This window comes from Colias philodice, chromosome 20, assembly GCF_061535455.1.
Source record: "Colias philodice isolate Cphi_HAF_F1 chromosome 20, ilColPhil1 Martin Lab GWU primary, whole genome shotgun sequence".
Lineage (NCBI taxonomy): Eukaryota > Metazoa > Arthropoda > Insecta > Lepidoptera > Pieridae > Colias > Colias philodice.
The window spans coordinates 856,452-878,467 of NC_143105.1; the positions used below are offsets into that span (position 1 = coordinate 856,452).

The 22,016-nt window shown below is 31.8% G+C and overlaps 1 protein-coding gene across 1 annotated transcript in view; it reads left to right on the forward strand.

Moving 5' to 3' along the window:
- Positions 1 to 18,653, forward strand: part of nab (NGFI-A-binding protein homolog) — a 32,119-nt gene extending 13,466 nt beyond the window's left edge. Inside the window, exons 2-8 of the mRNA XM_089707861.1 lie at positions 10,471 to 10,572; positions 12,113 to 12,858; positions 14,831 to 14,958; positions 15,278 to 15,341; positions 16,288 to 16,346; positions 16,698 to 16,773; positions 17,995 to 18,653. Of these exons, the coding sequence (XP_089563987.1) occupies positions 10,471 to 10,572; positions 12,113 to 12,858; positions 14,831 to 14,958; positions 15,278 to 15,341; positions 16,288 to 16,346; positions 16,698 to 16,773; positions 17,995 to 18,114 (1,295 nt within the window). The 3' untranslated portion in view covers positions 18,115 to 18,653. The remainder of the gene's footprint in view (positions 1 to 10,470; positions 10,573 to 12,112; positions 12,859 to 14,830; positions 14,959 to 15,277; positions 15,342 to 16,287; positions 16,347 to 16,697; positions 16,774 to 17,994) is intronic.
- The last annotated feature ends 3,363 nt before the right edge of the window (positions 18,654 to 22,016 follow it).

The window sequence follows — 22,016 nt, forward strand, 5'->3', positions numbered from 1 at the left end:
GTTTCCCATTCAGGCTTACGCCTCGAAGTTAATTTTGAAGAAACAGCAATAAGTACCCCACCTCCATCTTTTTTTGATGAGAAACTGGAATCGCACCTATCCTTTCGATAGACAGTATAACGGTCGTCAAAAAGCTCACTACTTTTGATATTATCATTTAACCAGGTCTCTGTAAGTATAATTAAGTCATAATTAGAGCATGCCAATTGTCTGAAAAATTCGTGCGTTTTAGTTCGTAAGCCTCTAGTGTTTTGATAATACAGATTTAAAGTACCAAATATAAATAAAAAACAATCCACATGCATGAATAAAAACAGAAAAGAAAGAAAAAAAATATATATATGCACTAGTTCTTAATCTAACTTATCTAAAACATTAAAGTTCTGGACAAGGATATATGGGGCTTCCTCGTTCTTCCTCATAAAAATACGTCCACCTCGTATCCAAACAAACTTGTATCCCTTTTCCTTTGCCCTCAGTCGAGCTGCTGCGTGTAACCCTTTATAGAAAGGTGATAAATGCTCACTAACAAATATAGGTGATGGATTTCCTGAAACCCCAATGAGTCCGCTGTTTATTCTATTTTTTTCGTTTTTTTTATTATAATTTTGAACCGAAGCTATGAATTGATCACGAAGTCTTGTAGAGGACAATTGAACAATAACGGATCTAGGACGAGGACTAGTCTTATTAATCTTTGAGATGCGGGTACAATGAATAATGCTTTCATCTTCTAAGGGGCAACCAACAACATTTCCAAGATTTTTAATTATTTGCATCAAGTTCTCATTTTTATTTTCGGGTATGCATTGTATTTCTATATTATTCTGACGAAGCTGTTGTTCAATTTGGTTACAGCGATGCTCAAGACTAGAAACTGTATGTAGCAAGCCATCATTTTCTTTCTCAAGAGCGGAAATTTTTAATTGAGACGCATCATGATTCTTCTTAATATCTTCGTATTGATCACTAATAAACATCATAGAATTCTTAAGAGCGGTAATTTCATCCTTTAGCGGTTTTAATTCACTATTAATTGCGTTCACAATGTTATCATTCATTTTTGCGAACAAATTATTTAAGGTATCCTTTAAAACCTCCTGTACGACATCCTTAATATCTTCGCGTGTAATAGTGGGAGACACATTAACCATCGGGGGAGAGTTGACAGCCTGCCTTTTATTGCCTCTGACGGTTGAAACGTTACGTAGGGGGGTATTATCATTATTTGATGCTCTCGGAATTGCCCGCACACAGTCGGGACAGCTCCAAACGGAGCGCATTTCAGGACTAAGCGAGGCTTCATCAAGGCCCATACAAGCAAAATGATAATTTTTCTCACATTTCACACAAACAATATAAGGATCTTTATTTTTTTGATGCGGTGTACAGCATCCCCAAATATTATTATTACTCATATTTGTAATGATTTTATAGTCACTATTTAGTACGTAAAAATAAGATACGCGTCTTGAAAAATGATGTCTATGACGCTGTCAAAAAGACTTGTATCTGTACCGTCGTTGATTGTTTTATCTTGACAGATTCAAACAGCGTTATGACAGGTGACATTTAACAGAAACTGATTGTGTTGTAAACAACCATCAAAAATAAATTCATACCAGTATGGGGCTTCGGTACACTGGTGATAAAACTTGAATTCCTTGGCTCAGCATGCAGGCGAAGATATCGCCAAAATATGGAACTGCCCGCAGTTGATTTTCGGTAAAATGTATCTTCGAAAAGTTTATACACTTTCTGCCGAGTTGTTCGACGTTCCGATTTGAAGATTATTATAGGAAAGTATCAACTCCTCAACACCAAACAATCTCCACCCAACAGCAAGCCAAACAAAGGTAAAAAACACAGTTTTTAAGGTAATTAAACACAGAGCGTGGTGAACTTGACAGACGAGAAAAAAGACGTTGTGTAATAAAAAGTATCTACCCATTGTTGGAAACCACTCGTGTTTTCATAAAGGTTGTTTATTACTAAGTTACTATAAACTAATTTAAATGAAACTCAATAAAAAGTTGATAAATAGTTATGCAAGTAAAAGGGGTAACTTTCAATTTCTTCATTAATTAATTAACGACCACAGCACATGTTTTGACTGTCCATTTTCTACGCTTTCTCCAAGCTCTAAGAATACGCATACATTAGTCAAGTTAACCCTTTGCCACCTGTTGCACTAAAAAAGCGTCAGTTGTATTTTCCCGCTCTTTTTTGACACCGACGACCATAGAGATTTGTTTTATTCCTTTTTAATTGTCAATTTGAGTTGTGGGTGAGGATGTGTTTTTTACGGGTTAAATGATTTTACCGAATCGGAAATAACATGTGTCTCTCGAATTCATTTGTCATTAAAGATAATTTTATTGTGGGGGTTAGTAATTCGATTTTGATAGATTTTTATTTTTATGACGTATTAAATCCAGGAAATGCTTCAATGCTCAGGTTGGTAGCTCGATTAAAAAAACATACAATTGTGATTCCATTCATTTAAAGTCATTTGTCTTTTAACAACACCACACAATTTTAATATATACCTGGATAGATTTATTTAGGTTGCCTATACTGTCAAAGAATATATTAACATTGTATATACCCTGCCCTACAATATTACTTGATTTAAGGTATATAGTTGCAGTAAATAAAATTACTGTCAGTTCGCCAATTAATTATTTATAAATTCACACGCGTGCTAACAGGGCGCAGTGGACGAGGGAATACCTAGCATTCCTACGTAGGTCTTGTTGTATGATGTAAAGCCTGCCTTGCCTTGTTAGCCTAGTGGTTAGCATGTGTATTTAGGGTAGTTATAAAAAAAGTGATTTATGATAGAAATTTTTTGAGTTTTCACGATTTATCAACAAGTGGTCGGTACTTTGTTGGTTTTATAAATGTAAGTACTATAAGTTTAGTTAAAACAAAAATATTTTATTAAAATTATAATATTTTAATTAACAATGTATGCAAGTACATACAGGTCATGACATACATAAAAATATAAAAAGCAGCGTGAGAACGCAGCTACGACCATTGTTGTGTGTCTGTTTTTTTCCTCCATCACCTGTACGAGGGACACAGGGAGGCGAGAGGGCAACGTAAAAAACTTAATGATTCACAGTGATTTGAAAAAAAGATCATTATTCCGTTTTATAGTCAGTGGTTATTTGAATCGAATAAGATTAATTTTTACGTTAATATATTTTTAGTAGATTAAAAAAAAATCTCACGATTTTTTTGGGTGTCCAAGGTTTCTTTTCGTAATTCTTTTTATTACAAATAGCCATTTTTCATAATTATATAAATAGGAAACAGTTTAATTTTAAATCACTTTAAAATTCGTTTATGCATCAGTTTATGGTATATTTTATGTACGCAAGGTTACTAACAATTTAATGGACCATTCCACCCATTAACAACACCACCTTTACTTCACAATCAGATAATCCCTTTTTATCGAGGATCGGGGCTATTTATTATTCATACTTGAGCAATATCTCTTTTTGTGAAGACAACTGTCCACTCGCGACCCCATTTTAATATTTTTTACGAGACCTCCATACAGTCCTCTTTTTGTCTATGGTCATATTTGATGTTCTCACGGAAGAGGTTGGAATCAGATTGAATGGACGCGAAGAAAAAATACGGAAGGGTTGCCAGTATTAAAATTATAAGTTTGTTTTAACCGTAAGGTGCCGTCTGTGGGAATAAATGACCCCAGTATTTTGACTTCCGGGAAGATGTATAAATGGCCCTAATGAGAGGATGTGGATGGATAAAAAGCGAGTGGACCATACGTCAGAATGGTTAAGTAATTGAAAGGTAAATTCTTTATGTCGTACAATGTGTCGATGTGCCGGTATTTAACTTGTGGCAGAATACCGAGACAAATACTAAGAACTTTGTATTAATGCGTAAAAAACTACAGATGTAGGAAACTAGTTCATCCGAAAGATGATAAAGATAAGACTGGTTTTTGTACACAGTCTAGAATCTAAATGCATTTAATTGACTTTCAGCTCGATGTTTCCAAATCGAAAATAAATTAAACTTTTTGTCATTTTGCGATCAAGTATTAACTCCATTTATACGTAATTTCATCGATAAAAATAGTTATTTACAGGTACTAAGTACTACTACAATGTAATTAATATGATGATGATTAAATTCTGTGTTAATTAGAAAACGAGACAATTAAAAATAAACTGCTATTTGTAATTGTATAACGCAGCCAAGTGCCGGTATGTAAACATACTGTGTGCCCGAGTGACCGAGGGGTGCAACCCTTTGACTGACAGATGCCGCGGCAGGGATAGGGTTGGAATGTTCTAGATCTTAGTAGCGTCACTGTGAGGGTTTTGTTTATCTCAATTTCATTGAAAAAAATATATAATGATATTGCTTCGTTTTATTACTTCTTTATTGCGCTTATTGCTAAGATTAACATTTTAAGCTTATAAGTTGTTACAACTAATATTATACTAGTTTTGATATTAGGTTCTTTAGGGTTCTTATATTATAATGATCTATTATAAATAAATAAAAAAAACTGTAAATAATTTAATAGCTAATACTAATACTCAACGAAATATGACAATAATACAAATAGATATTTAAATTAATTTCACTCATTTTTCTTATTTTTGAAAATTAATCACACACTACGTTACATCACTATAAAATCGGACGATTTAAATTTCATTTTCAATAATTAAAATTGTCGCCTTACATCGAATGCTTATAATAAACCATTGACAGCCCTAACCCTTCCAAAGCCGTAGGGTGGTCAAAACAGCCCCACGCAATTTACCCACAGTTATTCAATAAAAAGTGATGCGTAGGTGAGGTGCTAACGACAGAAACGGTCTGAAAGGTGGCAATTAGACAATTTTTATAATAATGAAACATGTGTAAAGGTTCTAAGTGGCGCTCCGGGCGAAATTATAAATGGTTTCTTTTAGCACTTACCTTCGGTTATCGGTTTTTTTTGGGGTTGAGCTTTCTTTGTGGAAAAATATAGTCTACGCTTCTTACAGTGGTTATGATTGACAGAATATACTATGATAAAAAACACAGCATTTCGTTTTGAAGTTAATACGAAATCATTATCGTTATTAAATTGCTATTCATAAACGTTTAATAACAAACATTAAAAAAAATATTCGATACATTCATTTATTAATTATCAACATTCCTTACTAAGAATGAAAACACTATTTTACTGAGTAAAAATCGTACAATCGTTTTTTCTGCGTTTTTAAACGAGGTCGCAGAGAGATAACTATATAGCAAGTTCACTAGTTCAAATGAACACTAGGGTCGGGGCTGACCGGGCGTCTTTGTTTATTTAGGGCTACCACTTATCTTTTTTAAAATAAATTTATTAAATTAATAAATTTATTAAATTTGTTAGTATTTCTATTCTTATACTATTTACGGTTTCATAAATATATTTAATTAATAACAAAGACATAAAATGCTTACCTGTGCTATTAATTTAAATTATTTATAGATATGAGTTATAGAAAGGAATATATAGATTCAAAAACATTTAGTGTTATAAAAATAACTGACATATCTTGGATTGCTTTAAACTGCATCTCTATCTGTAATTTGTTATCATTACTCAGTCAGATACTGTTTTATATGGGTAGATATTTTTAGTATAATAAAATAATTCCAAAACTACTTACAGTTTTAAATATATTTTGCGACAACCCTATGTTTTTGTATGTCAGGGGAGCAAGAAGGGCTCGGCTTTTTGCTGACCCTGTGAGGGCCAACTGATTGAAACTTGTAAGCTTCGAGGAAAAAGCTTCTAGACGGTAGTTATAAGTAATAGTTAGGTACTTTATTGTTTTAATTTTAAAGTAGGTACATTTTTTAAATTCTTGTACTTTCTCGGTATTATTAATATAGGTAACTATTTAGATATTTTGTAACAATAAAAACTTTGTGATTGACAAATTATTAAAAAAGAGTAGTCTTTTCTCATGTATTTTAGTATGTTTTCTTCGTATATCATTATAATTTTCGCACCACATTGTTTTAGTATTACAAAAGAATTTTGTATGTATCGTGATACGTGCCACGAAAGTAGATATTAGAATAACCATCCGATTTTAATAAATGGGATATTCCATCACCACGTACTTAAACAGATATTCATTACATACTTAATAGGTAGATATGTTGTATACCTACATCACAATATTAGTGAATAGAATAACATTAATTGTAATATATCTCCTGATCGTGCTGAAAATATACTAAGCAGGCTGCAGCAGCTCTCATAAAAACGTTAAATTACTTGTACATATACGCTATTTAAACACTTTAAGTTTAGTAAAAGCTAATATGTAATATGTAGAAAATGTATTGCATTAAAATTGAAAACATTATTAGAGTCTATGATTATAATTACTATAAAATATAATTGCATAATTACACTACATTCGAAAACACATGTCCATCAGAAACTAATTTCTTTATTATGTTTGATTAACCCTTCGCTCCATAATTACAAAACAGATGCAACACTGATTAATTATTAGAAAAAGTGTTGCCACCTGCCGAAATATCACTTTCGATCGCATAGAAAAAATATAAAGAGCGCCGAAAGTTTTTGTGGGTCAATTTGGTATGTAAATCGGACAGTCACTACGATACGGATGTTATAAGAAACAAAGGGTTGTATTAGTAGCTTTGGGATAAAAAAAATGTGAGTCAAATACACAGGATACTATAGGAGGACTATAATAGAGATATATAGAGTTTACGGTAGAGTCTAAAGTTTTTCACGGATTATAATTATTACAAGCTTTGCTTCGCAGTGTCACCCGCATGGCTCCGCTCCTGTTGGTCTTAGCGCGAGCGTAATGACATAAAACAATGCCTTACTCGATAAATGGGCTATCTAACACTGAAATAATTTTTCAAAACGGACCAGTAGTTCCTAAGATTAGCGCGTTCAAATAAACAAACTCTTCAGCTTTATAATATTAGTATAGACTATAGAGTATAAATTAGTTAATGTAAAAAAAAAACAAGAACTGTATTAAATTTTTATTAATGATTAAGTATATAAATTTATAAAGAAGTAACTATGTCATATATTATTGTAATTGAAATATTGCAATTTTTGTTCCAACATTCATTCTTCTCATCACCATTAACGAGTGTTGCCTGGGAGGTATTGCTTTTGAGTAACAAGTCTGCTTTCTGAAACTTCCAATGTTATAAAAACGTTAAAAATATATATGTAGGTATGTATTGTTTCTCGGGCGTCAGATTCGTAACTATATTATTTATATGAAATTCGATTAAGAATGCAATTATTGTCTACCAATTACAACTTCTTGTTTAAATGTTTAATCCACTACCTACCTACACGTTTAATATTAATAATTTTTTTAGCATCAAATCCTCAAAAAAGAATTCTTCACACGAAAGATAACCCTTTCATTCTCTGTACGTTAGAAAACCTGCAACCATTAATATTCATAAAACGTATTACGCATATCAATCACCGCAAGTGATAATCACTTAATCAAATGCATGATCACATCCGCCATCTTATTCTAAACGTCACTGTCATTAGCGGTTTTTTTGCAATGGCAACTCACTATTCAAATTTCGAATAATAGTGTTTTGTTTTTTTTTGTTTATCTGTGAAATGACGTAGCGTGAATGAGATCTTATGCGCGGGCATAGACAAGGGGAGCGAGTTTTTTCTAAGACAGGAAGATGGGGCCTAATTACTATCGTATTTGTATGGTTTTTGAATTAGCTGCGTTTCGCACGGTATCGTAATGCACGTGTGTTTGATATGATGCGGTAACAAGATAGGTAATTACTTTTGTAATTCTAATTTTTGCCTCATTGAGCGCGTTGATGAGGAACTGTAAACTTGTTTTCATTTACAACGGATTATGAATTGTACGAGCGTTTATTTTTAAAATTCATTGTAATATGAAACTAGAATTTTCGATCTAGTGACTTGTGCTGAACAATAAAAAATATTTTTAAACTGGAGAGTAAAAAATTCTTAATGCCCCAAAATAGATAATTATGTTGGTACTGAAATATTTGTGTTACAATGTATATATTATATAGATGAACTTAGTACTTACATCATTATTATTAACATAATTCTGAAATATTCTTAAGTGTTCTCAAACGAAAAAAACAGCTCTCACTACGCCATTATTGTTCTTACATTTTTGGAAAACTTTAAATATAATATTTTTTGTTAAATTCATTCTTATCAAAAATTAGATAAAATGCGACAAATGAAAAGAATTTTAAGAAGAATAGAGTTGTAGACAACCTACTTATCCTACTATACGCGATAGCAAATTTCTTACTAGTCTTTCCTATCTACTATTCTTAATCTGATGCAGCGAGCGTGACTCATTTATTGCAGAAGCATGCAGCTTTACTATCTACAGATAATATAATACGCTTTACTTATATTAAGTCATTAACTTCGCAATTAATTAATTTAAACATTAAGTGCGTGTAACGCTCGATGTCATATTTATTGAGTTGTTAAACTGAACATCATTTTAGTCCAATAAAAACTTGTAAAAAAATTTAAAACCAGTATTTTATAGCACTAATAAGATTCTATATGACTCTTTCTTTATTGAGAGATACCAAAATACTGCAAAATATCTATAAAATTATATTTTTGTATGCACACACATTAATTGTACAATAACTCATTTTAATTAAGATTTTTTAAAACATATATAAACATCATTAGAATCTACGTTTTTCGTCTAGAATAATTGCTTTGAATAAATTCCATTGTTAAATTCGAGTTCATAAAAAGAGTTCTCAAAATTTTGTAAAAAAAAAACAGTCGTAAAAACATTATTTACATACGTGCAACATCTTCAAGACAACAGAAGTTGTTATCAACAAAAAATTAAGAGATACCGTGAGACATGCATAAAATTAAGTTTTTTTTGTGTCAAATTATTAAAAGCCGAACACGAAAGACTACGTGAGTAATTTTTTAAGAGTACAAAATTAAAAAAAAAGACAATAGAGTTGCCATGTGGTCGCTTCACACCCCTTCATCTAGTTAAAATATTATTTGCATATTGGATCGCAGTGGCGACTTTTTATGCAAAAAGATTATGCAAATGTGTTTTTTGGACATCGCGGCGTAGTGAGAACTGTTTTTTTCGTTTGAGAACACTTTCTTTGGATAAAAAAAGTGAGGAATAATATTTTGGGTTTTTTTCGTTGCGTTTTATTCACTTGGGAAAATGTTGTCGTAATAGTTTTGGTATCGTCTAGTTTTTATATTTTAATGTTCAGGTTTATAAATAGACGCCAATAAAATAAAAATCATGAATACTTAAAAGAATTTTGTAAGAAACTTTTAATAAAAATAAGTTAATAAATGGAAGTATCGCGTTCGCGTGGTATCGTGCATAGGTAATAGAAAAAATATAGTTAAACAATAATGAAGTAAATATGTATGTTTAATTAATATCTATGTACGCACTGACAAACGTATTAAAATTATATTTATCTATTGATATAAATTCTACAATATCTTCTATGAAGGTACATAATGATGACGTACCGCAAAAAACATGTAACGGATCAATACTAGATACATATCTATAAAAACTATTTATTATTTTTTAATTGTATATACCTGCCAGGGTACAGCGTCACACCCCACATTTTTTCTATCCACAAAAACCAATAGTGTGCGAGGGTTAGTTTTTGGGGTGGCAACATTTTTTATGTCTTCTCTATGATCGATATTTTTCCGTCGCATTGGCGGGAGCGCAACCAGTTTTAACAAAAGGGATCTTATGTATTCTTATTCATTTTTTCGTATCGTAACGGTTGAAACGATTCTTTTCGGTAATGCGAGGGTTGATAATAAAAGGGGTGTTTTTTTGTCCGCACGCGATTTGAGGCAGAACGAAAATTATTCTTTGCACGCACAACGTCTGGGTTTATTTTGAACGATTTTGAATCGATTTTAATATGGCTGTCATTTTTAAAATGAAATGTTTGAATTTGTATGATTGGGCAATTTATGTATTAATGATACGATTTGTATTTTATTTATGAGCTCGTTCGTTTACTATATTTTTCAACATAGGAAAATTAAATCATCTATTGAGAGATATTAGGTATATGATATTATACGGAACTAAGCCTTTTTCTTTACAAGAATTCAGCAAAACCAAAATTAAAGGATGCAATAAGAAAATATGTTTTGAATACCTTTGTTTAAAATATATGCGGACATATTTTTCAGGCCACGGTTTTCGTGAAATTCTATGTAATAAAGCTATGTATATTTAATGTAAACAAAGGTAATTTTGATATAACTTACATACACGAGTTAAGTTATACAAAGTTAATCTAAATGATCTTTTGTGAAAAATAACACATTTTATTGTATATTTTTTTTATATTTTTCAGTGGTAGTCACATCAGCGCCGTCAAACGAAGCCGAGTTACAACTATATAGAGTCATGCAACGCGCCAGTCTGCTCGCCTACTACGATACTTTGCTAGAAATGGGTAACTATTACAATATAATTATTAAAATTGCATAAAAAATACTTGATAACAGTATAAATACAATAAAAATACTATCTAGACACGCGGCAGCGTGTGCAGATACTACAAGCTGTCAGCGCGCGACTGCGCCCGCTTTGTAGCTTTTTAACAATTTATATCGATTTTTTTTAATAAGTACTGTAGTGATAGCACGAATACAAATATAGGAACAGTAACAAATAAATAATCTAGTTGTAAAGTTATAGAAATACTATCTTTTTCCCGTGGTTAGATCCGCGAGTGAAACCGCGGTAGGTACATAGCTAGTTATACATAAAATTTTCATAATCCTCTGCTTCACATTTACACGGTATAAAAATAATCAGTATGACATACACTTTGATTATCTTCTTATATATAAAAATGAATCGCAAAATGTGTTGGTAAGCGCATAACTCGAGAACGGCTGAACCGATTTCGATAATTCTTTTTTTATTGTATTCCTGGAAGTACGAGGATGGTTCTTATATAGAGAAAACGTAAACATGTACCACGGGTGAAGCTGGGGCGGACCGCTAGTTTATAATAAGTAAATAAAAATGATTCATTATTATCCTAATTAGTAGATTGCAATCAATAATTTTAAAAATTATAATTTTAGCTTACTAGATTTAACACATCCCTATAACTTAGGTCGAATTATTTTCATTCTAATCTACTATAACGAGAACATTAACAGGAAAAAAGAATAAAATATTTTTATATTTCTGCTAACTATTTCTTGAAAACGAATCAGACACCGCTTTCTTCATTCGCAAAGCTATAAAAACAAAAAACTCAAACATCGTAGGAACACCGAAAAAAATCGCTTCCCATCATCTTCGGAGAAAGAAATCAAAAAATTTATTTCCATAAGCGAAAAAACTGCACTGGCAACTCATGCAAATTCGTTTTTTACGTTTTCTCTATAATGCTGGCAATTATCTTAGAAAAAAAAGTTAAGCAAGGGTTCGGCCGGCGGTCTTGGCTCTTTTGTTTTTTTTTCTCTCGAAAGATGGTCACAATATATTTGCATAATCAAACGAAATAATGTAATCGTGACAATGGGTACGAAACGAACTTGCACCGACACACGCTTTGCATATTAATGTCGTTAAGGAGATTAAAAAAGTGTTCTAAGATAGAGGATAATGTTACTATGAAATATTTGTAGGAAGCGTTTTATAATTAAAGTCATGTTCCCATGACGTAGCAAGATACTGTTATGTATAAGAATACTGTATATTTATTAATTTAGTTTGATGTCGAAGAACTTTTTCCAATTGTCGACAGTTATGTACAGAATTTGATACTTTTAAAATCGTTTTATGTATTGGGCAATCTTAGTTATGTTGAATATAATTAATAGGTAATACATTAAAAAAAATTGTAACAGTTTACTTATGAATTTGTAATACGAATATGTATATTTATTAGTTTTCAACACAAAATCAATATGGGTGAAAACATAAAATCAACGTGAATTTTATCTGAAATTAAATAAATTAAATATATTTTTTAGGTGGCGATGATGTCCAACAGTTATGCGACGCTGGCGAAGAAGAATTCCTAGAAATTATGGCACTAGTCGGCATGGCCTCCAAGCCGCTTCACGTTAGACGTCTTCAAAAAGCGCTGCAAGAATGGGTCAACAACCCCGCGCTCTTCCAAATACCAATCGTCCCAAATATATGTCCCACCGAAAACCCTTTCATCCAATGCAACCAAAGACTTCTTAATATGCCTACAATCCCCAACCTACCTCGTACTGTAGCGTCTCCAGATAACAATCGACCTATGTACAGTCCCTCACCAGGTGCGCCAGAAAACAGTTGTGGTTCAACTGCATCTGCTGCGAACGCGAGTCCCGTCCACCAAACTACTACATTCACCAAAATAGTTCTACCTTCTTCTCCCGCCGCTAGCGCTACCACTCCCGTACCTCCCACTAGATCTTTTTCACCACAATCTGTGCCACCAGCTTCATCAGGATCTAGTCCTAGTTCTGTATCCCCTCTTTTAACTCCAGTACTTTTAGACGTTCATGTGCAGAAGTTAGCGGCAGCAGCAGAGAAGTTAAGCAAACATCTACCACAGTTGGAACCGAAGCCGCAAAATACAAAGAAGAAGATGTGTAAAGACTTGGAGCTAGTGATGATGATGCCAGAGTCAGATCCGAGGAGGATGGAAGAAATAAGGAAATACGCAGCGATCTACGGTCGGTTCGATTGTAAGAGGAAGCCGGAAAAACCGTTGACATTACATGAGGTGATTATTAAATAAGATTAGAATCTCTTTCTGATTGAAATTCAATCTTACTATTTTATTACACTGAGTGTCACGTCCGTTTCACAGCACGTATCACGATAAAACTTTGGTAAAATGTTATTTTGGTATAGGGAAATATATGAAAAGATAACCTGATGCACTTTATATTTACAAATCGTGTAGAATATGTAGGTACATAATGCATGTGACCATCATGTGACACACGTAATGCATGTGACCATCATGTGACACGTATAGTTTTGAAGGAATGCGTTAATTAGTTTATTGGCGTAGTAGACTCGTTACCGCGCATTCTTCATTACTTTGGTCCAATTGAGTGCAACGAAAAAAACTATTACAACAATTGTTTGCCCGTGCTAATTTTCGCAATAAGTTATTTAATAAATTTTGTTGTATTTGAGTTACAATTCTATTGTTTTCTTGTAACACTGTTAGAATTATAAAATTAAGAATAAAATCAAATTATATAATTAATGCTCATAAATATTCATAAAATCTTCTAAGAAAATAAATTTATATGCAATTAAACAATTTGAAGACAATTGCACGCCTCATAAGCGAAGCGTTGAGGTGGGTACTACTGTCACTTCGCGCAAAACATCTGATTTTTCAAACTTAAAATGTCTTTATGTATCATACATTGCACTTGTAAGATAATACATACACACACATATTAAGAAAAAACACTATTTTTAACGTTCATGATATTTTTGATGTCATTTTTGTTATTTAAACTAGTTAAAAAACAGTTTAAAAAAGTTCTGTCTTGGACGTCCGTGTGTCTGTATGTGCGGATCCTTTTTCTTGTTAACACGATAGCGACCGAAATACTTTACTAATCGAGTCTTTTTTTTTCTCTTACGCTTGAGTATGCTCAGGAATAGAACCCTTTCATTTTTCAGGGTCTGATTCGATGTGGTTTAATTGTTATTAAATAAACAAAAATAATAATTAATAAATATTTATTAAAAAAAAATTATGAGGCGTGCACTTTTGGATTTTCCAAATTATATTTACAGATTGAAGCGAAATTCCCCTATATCTAACAGTGATCTAATTATAGTGTCGGCAGGTGGACATTAATTGATCCAATTTATGTAATAAAATAAGCAATTACTATTGTCCGATTTAATCTTAATCTTGTATTTCACAGGATTCAATTAAAGGTTGAGATAATAAAATATAAATAAATCCCTTTGTTGTAACTTTATGAGGCTTGGATTTAGCGTCTTTCGTTTTATATAAGTACTAAGTTTCGCAGTTGTAGGATATAATGTTTTATCATTTTTTGTCTTCATCTGTCAAATGACAAATAATATAGAAATTTCTCTGAAAAGCTTTTTAACATTCTATCAGTGACATAACCAGCGAGTGGCTTCAATTAACCTTAATATTAAATACATGAAAGGAAAGATGATAATTTCGTTCCTATTGGATACACAGCAGCTACAGCAGCTGCAGTGTATCTGCAAGCAGCTGATACTGATATATTCCTATGTACTTAGAAAAGAAAATAATCCAGTAAAAGTGAAAACGAATCTGTTTTATTTATAAGCTTATTATAAGCCACACATGCTATGGTACACCTGACAGGTCCACCTGTACAGGTACATCGTAAAGTGTGTGCGAGTTGACCTGTGCAATTTTTTGAAGCTGTACAGGCGATAGAGGCAAGATCAAAAATCAATTATTTCGAGTGTCAGAACGTACGGTTCACATGAACGTCTCAACACAATATGTCTAGCGAGATATTATATAGCCTTCCTCGATAAATGGGTTTTCTAATACAGAAATAATTTTTCAAATCGGACCAGTAGTTCCCAAGATTAGCGCGTTCAAACAAACAAACTCTTCAGCTTTATAATATTAAGTATAGATTAGTTAAAGTATAAGAAAAACAAAAGTGAAAGCAACAGAATAGCAAAGTAAAAACAACTAAATGTATAAACAGGTGATGGTAAACGAAGCAGCAGCGCAGATGTGCCGCTGCGTGCCCGCGCTGCTCACGCGGCGCGACGAGCTGTTCCCGCTCGCGAGGCAGCTCGTGAGGCGAGCTGGCCTGCATTACTCCAAACACGGGTCAGTATTCTATTTGTGGCTTATTTTGCAATTAAAATGCTATCAGAGTCATCATGCGACGCCTATGCGATGGTGATATACTGAATGATTTATAAAATGTGTGTGTAAATAACGCAAAAAATTGTGGTAAATTCCTTATAATACTTATTGCTTTAGGAGTGGTTTATGTTCAGCACTGGAAAAAATATATGAAATATATCCTAAGGATGAACTTTTTTGTACTATATTTGTGTTTATTATCTACTCACTTGCTACTGATGAAAACGTTACAAAATTATTCAATTTTCATATTTTTAATATAAATATTTTTATCTTTCAGGTTACCCCCCACCCCTTCCGACGATCGCGACGAGGACGAGACGCCCACGAAACGACCGCGACAGGTCACCACACATGTAGACCTCACCGCTGTATCTGACTAGAGCTTCCAGTTCTTAGTGGCTCGTCTATTGGAACTAACCCGTCTTATTAGAACTTCCTTCCTATTAGATTCCTATTAATACTGGTGGAATTTTATAGAGCTTTTAGATTTAGTTAGTTCTAACATTAACACAGTATATAAAACTTATAATATTATGTATTAGTCAAAAAATATCATCATCGAATTATATTCTAATTGGACGTGATAATGTTGATACATCAATTTGATAAAAAATTACAAGTAAATAACTTTAATATATCAACTGTGGGTGATCATAATATAATATACAGTTCAATTACAGTTGCCCCTTTTGATATATTTAATTTAATTTACTGGTTCAAGAACTGCTCCTTGTGGAACGCCAAATGCAAGACTGAACATAACTTCTAATATGACTTAAATTCATATCAGCATAAAATAACAAATTGCCTTTTTATACAATTTATAATTAATTAAATCATATATTTTATTGATAACACGCGGTAAGGCATGTGACACTTTATAAAACGCTTTCTTAAATTCTTATGCAATATTTTACTTTCCAACTAACCGGTATTGGTATTTCAGCTGCGGTAAGTAGATTCTTTGCACTTTAATTATTATTTTCTTGCATGTTTACTTTATGAATTTTATTTTATACACCGAAATGTCTGTAATTCTTACAAACAGACACAAAGTAGAAATTTTTCTGTATGCAAGAAATACAATCATTTTGTGATACTTTATATAGTAATGGTAAATTTTCGATAAATTTTTCAGTCAATGTTTGCTTTTAAAATTGTGAATTGACTTATTCCAAGTAAAAGACTAAAACTTGATAAAAACTTTCTTTTTATTATTCTGACACACTACATTTGTAATAATTGAAAAACTTTCTGTATAATTTGATTTTCAAACATTTATTACAGGAAGGGGAGGAAGGTGTCCGAGCCAGTCCTGACGCAGCACGAAACGCATCAAACCACGGGTAAATAATAAAAGAAGATTTTTTATTATTCTTGTTGAAGACTCATACAATTCGAGCTTACATATAACAGACCAATATTTAGTATGTTTCCAATTTATTGATTTTTAATATATTATTTAAAAGCAATGTGTATTTGTAGGCTGAGTTTCATAAAAATTGTTTCAGCACAATCGCTGCTTGAATTTCATGCAGATGTTTTGTTTGAACTCGTTTCATAAAAATTGTTTTAGCACAAACGATGCTTGAATTTCATGCAGATGTTTTGTTTGAACTTGTGTTTAATTAGAAATTATTTCCTTTTTTTGTGTCATAATATAATATGTTATAATTTTCTCACAATAAATGTTTCAGCTTGTGGGGCATGAAGACGGAGAGCGATGACGCAGACTCCAGGTGTTCGTATTCCAGTACCAGTACTCCACCACCGGTATGATTTCATTTATAAACTTAATAAATATGATAAATCGAAACACTTTTTTGTTGATTGATTTTATTTACGTTTGCTAATATAATACAGACTTACGTTATCCACTTAAATAGCTTAAAAGTAGAGAAACTTCATATGACAAATAATTATTATAAACTAGCGGTCCGCCCCGGCTTCGCCCGTGGTACATATTTACGTTTTCTCTACATAAAAACCATCCTCGTACTTCAAGGAATATAATAAAAAAAGAATTATCGAAATCGGTTCAGCCGTTCTCGAGTTATGCGCTTACCAACACATTTTGCGATTCATTTTTATATATAAGAAGATAATATGTAGGTAGTTGTATGTATTCAGCTTCTAATAATTTTGTAAAAGTAAACCTACCTTTAGATTTTATAATATTTCAACGCTATAATATATAGGTCGCGTCATGTAAAAAGAACGCTGACGGTTAAGATGCGCATTGGCGATTTATTGGTCTATTTGGTGTTATGAGGTGGTATAAGAATAACAAATATGTAGTTGCGAAGCCACGACTCGAGAGCCTATTTCAAAAATAAAATAAGCAGCAAATAACTTTCGTGCTAAACTCGATACATGCCAAAACACACCCCATCACTTTCATCTAGCGTTCTTTTTACATGACGAGTACTGTAAAATGATGATGGAATGAAGCATTTCCTTCAACTGTCAACTCCTGTACCTACACACATTACACAAAGATATTTATTGCACGCCTCATAAGCGAAGCGTTGAGGTGGGTACTACTGTCACTTCGCGCAAAACATCTGATTTTTCAAACTTAAAATGTCTTTATGTATCATACATTGCACTTGTAAGATAATACATACACACACATATTAAGAAAAAAAACACTATTTTTAACGTTCATGATATTTTTGATGTCATTTTTGTTATTTAAACTAGTTAAAAAACAGTTTAAAAAAGTTCTGTCTTGGACGTCCGGTCTGTATGTGCGGATCCTTTTTCTTGTTAACACGATAGCGACCGAAATACTTTACTAATCGAGTCTTTTTTTTTTCTCTTACGCTTGAGTATGCTCAGGAATAGAACCCTTTCATTTTTCAGGGTCTGATTCGATGTGGTTTAATTGTTATTAAATAAACAAAAATAATAATTAATAAATATTTATTAAAAAAAAATTATGAGGCGTGCACTTTTGGATTTTCCAAATTATTTAATATATTATATGTGCAGGACGGCGAGGAGTCCCGCCCGCAGGTGGTGGCGGCGCGGGGGGACAGCATCATCGCCGTCGCCAACCCCGCGCTGCAGCCGCTACCCCCACCACACCCCGCTAGGAACCACTCCAATTGACTTGATTGTGTTTCACTTGGAACCTTATTGATGTACTTGTGGTCAAGTTGAAGTAAATAAAGTTATAGAAAAAATCAATATTAAAGTTAAAGTGGAAGTCAAAGTTGACTTTAATTTTAACATCTACTTCAACTTTTACCGTGTTAAAGTTGAAGTAGATGTTAAAATTAAAGTCACGGTAAAAGTTGAAGTAGAAGGCAAAATTAAAGTCAAGTGCGACAAAGATACGCGTAAATAACGACAAGCACAGTAAATACTGAGGAAAAAAATCAAAGTGATGGTACACAATACCTACCGATCCAAAAGATCCAGGTAGTAAAGTAAAATACCAAGTAAAAGTGGGGGGAAAATAGAATTTCCAAGGCAAATTGATTTTTAAAACACTTACAATACAAAATTCTCGATAGATATACAAAGTACGTTTGTATATCTATCTAAAATTTAAACGCAAAGTCTATGTTAAAGTGAAAGCGTTTAGAAAAAGTCAAAATTCAAGTCGAAGTCAAAATCAAAGTGAAATAAAATAGGTAGGTTACATACCTAAAATAAAATAAGTAAAGTGCCTGAGGATAATTACAAAATGACGATTTTACACTAATGGCTATGATGATCCTTTTCAAATATTATTATTATTGGAATGCATTGTATTTCACCCCCATATATCTTAACATTTCAAACTATGTATTTATGATTTACATACAATAATTTGTAAACTTAAAAAAACTATACACACAAGAATAATGCCAATATAATAATTGCATTAAAAAGTATTACTGCATTGGTGTGATTTATTTATTACGGTCATCATGAATTAAGTTCACGTACAAGTTCATGAATTTTAACATTTTCTGAGAAATATTATTTTCCCAGTAGGTAATTGAAATTATCTGCGATGATAAATTTGATGTTCAAGGAAAAATGTTAGAACAATGTTTTTATGCAGGATTCATCAATACAAGAACTTATTTTTTCTCTATTTTGATTTTTGCCCGTTTTTTGTATTCAATCTATAATCGTTAATTGACCGACACGTTTTTAAACGAACTCTTCAATTGTAAGCCGACAAAGAACCAAAAATTCGTAATTGACCGACAGGCCGAATTGATACGAATTCTTTGACGAATCAATTTTTAGATAGATTGAATAAGAAGAAGGTAAACTTTTTTATTCATTTTTTAAAAAGTTTATATGCTACAGCTTTTAAACGATTTGTTTAAAAACTATAACAGATAAGCCAATACATACATATCTACAATTTACAAATTACATACAAAAAATGAAAACGAAATTTTGTAGTAGATTTTTCGAAACAAAAAAATCATCTGCAATTGTTATGAAAAATTGTTTTAAATTAATTTTCATTCATAACCCAAACGATTGTAATAATTCACTTTATCAATAAAAATATCGATTTGAAAGTATTAAAAATGTTAATAATAATTTCTATAGATACTAATAAGGATTGATAAAATTATTATCAAGTCGTTCTGATAGTAATTGATCATCTCTTTTTGAATTTTTATAAGTATTACTTATCTATTATTTTTAAAGTGAAACTTTTATTACATCGTCTCAAACTTTTTGGTCTGTGTAGCGCATGTCGCGTGTATCGCGACATGCGCTACACAAAGCAGTGTTCGGAACCGTTCGAACAGTTTCACTTTTACCGTGGTTTCATAAAACCACACAACATTTTTTTTTCTAACTATTATTATTCCCAATATATTATTTATTTCTGTATCATAATATGTATAAAACAATTTTTGCTATGTACCGAGTGATAGACAAGATTATTCAATTACTTAAAAAATAAAACATGTAATACACGATGCTCCTTAGTATTCGTATATATTTATAAACAACAGAAAGTAACTATCTGTTGGCTTTTCTTATTTTCTACAGCTAATATGCGACTTAATTATGTTGACATTACATTATATAAACATAGCATTTATATATGTATTTATTAATAAAGAAACAAAATCTATCTATATAGTCTATGATCGGAAATTTAAGACATCACAGTGTAATCAAATTCGTCAGAAGTTATAATATTTTTTATTTTTCGGTACATAACATTATAATGTTAACCTACATCTGCATATAATATTTGAAATGTAAATAATCAATTAAATTGTAAATACGATAATTAATTATAAGAAAGCCATAGTATGCCTTTTAGTCATAAACTTAAGTTATATTATTGTAAGTACCTAATCATAACGAAATAAAATATGTATAGTATTTTTTTAATATTTTTGTTTTATTTCATTTCCCACGATAATTTAATTGAAGAGAGAATTATACATATTACAGACCATTTACAGACTCTATCTCTACAGACTCTATCATCTCCCCAGACCACAGTATAAAGGAACTCAGTAAAGTCAGGATTATCTAATACTAACTGTGCTCCGCGGTTTCACCCGCATTGCTCCACTCCTAACGGTCGTAGGGTGATGATAATATATAGCTTGCTGCGACTTAAAATTAAAAAAAAACTTACTTTTAAAATACGCTTATTAAAACAAATCTACCTTCATAGAGTCACAATCATTATGTAGTAAATCATAAAAGATACTACGCCTTTATTCATCAACTCCCTATTCAAGAACGTAGTTATAAAAGTTGTTTTGCTATATGCAAGTTTATCGTTAGGATAGGTGATTTCAATTTATTAAAATATGAAGAACATTTAAATTATATGTCATTTTACCAATAAACGGTACAAAGAAAGATCTCAAACTTCTCTAGAAAAAAGCAGAAATAAATTGCAAAATATGTATTACCACAGACTAATGTATTACTAATATTAAATAGGTACTATAGTTAAATACCCATGTTCTTCACAATTAGGTAAGCTATTAAGCGCCCATACATGTAATTACCAATGTTTATACACCAATGAATATATAAATATTGATCTACATAATACATTACACAAGCCGACCTCAACATTATTAATGACTCAATAGGAACTAACAAGTAATAGAAATTATTACCTTGAATTACGATCTATACTAAATTAGCACATTGACATGTGTAAGTGATGTATGTCCTGGTGTACAACTTCCGTTAGTGATTAAGATTTATTTAGTAATAAGACAATGGTTAGGACACTAGTTTTATGACGGATATTTCAGTACTTCAATATCAAACTTTATACCTACCAACTTCCGTACCTTATTCATTACTATTGTTCTTGAAAAAAAAAGAGTCAAGATGCTTCTCTACTGTTTAAATTGAAATCTGTTCAATTGTTTTAACTTTTAGCGTGAAGTCGAGTAGTATTTTGGGCACTCTCTACGCTCTCTAGTGAGTTCAATTTTAAATAGGCCTTAGTTACTCATATCTGTGCTTCGCGGTTTCACCTTCGTGGCTCCGCTCCTGTTGGTCTTAGCGTAATGATATATAGCCTATAGCCTTCCTCGATAAATGGGCTATCTAATACGAAATAATTTTTCAAATTGGACCAGTAGTTCCTGAGATTTGCGCGTTCAAACAAACAAACTTTTCAGCTTTATAATATTAAGTATAGGTTTATTCCCTAGATAGCTACTACTAGTTATTATTCTGTGGTATAGATTAGTATAGATTCTTTAGTGAATTATCAGATCTTAACTCAGTCCAAATCAAAGAACGTTTCACTAAGCGGAAGTTAGTGCCTTCTAGTCATTTCCTTTATATTAAGAACATAATAATTATTACCTACCTACCTTTGTAATTACAAGCTTGTGACATAAATCGCTGAGAAATCTGATATGTGGTTTGCAATTTATTTAAATAATTAATGATGAAATTATCCTGTTTGTTGTTACAAAGGTTAATTAATGTTAATTTTTTAACCTTTCCTGTTTTAACTATTTTATAATGGAAGTTAAGTCTATAGTATACCTAGTAAG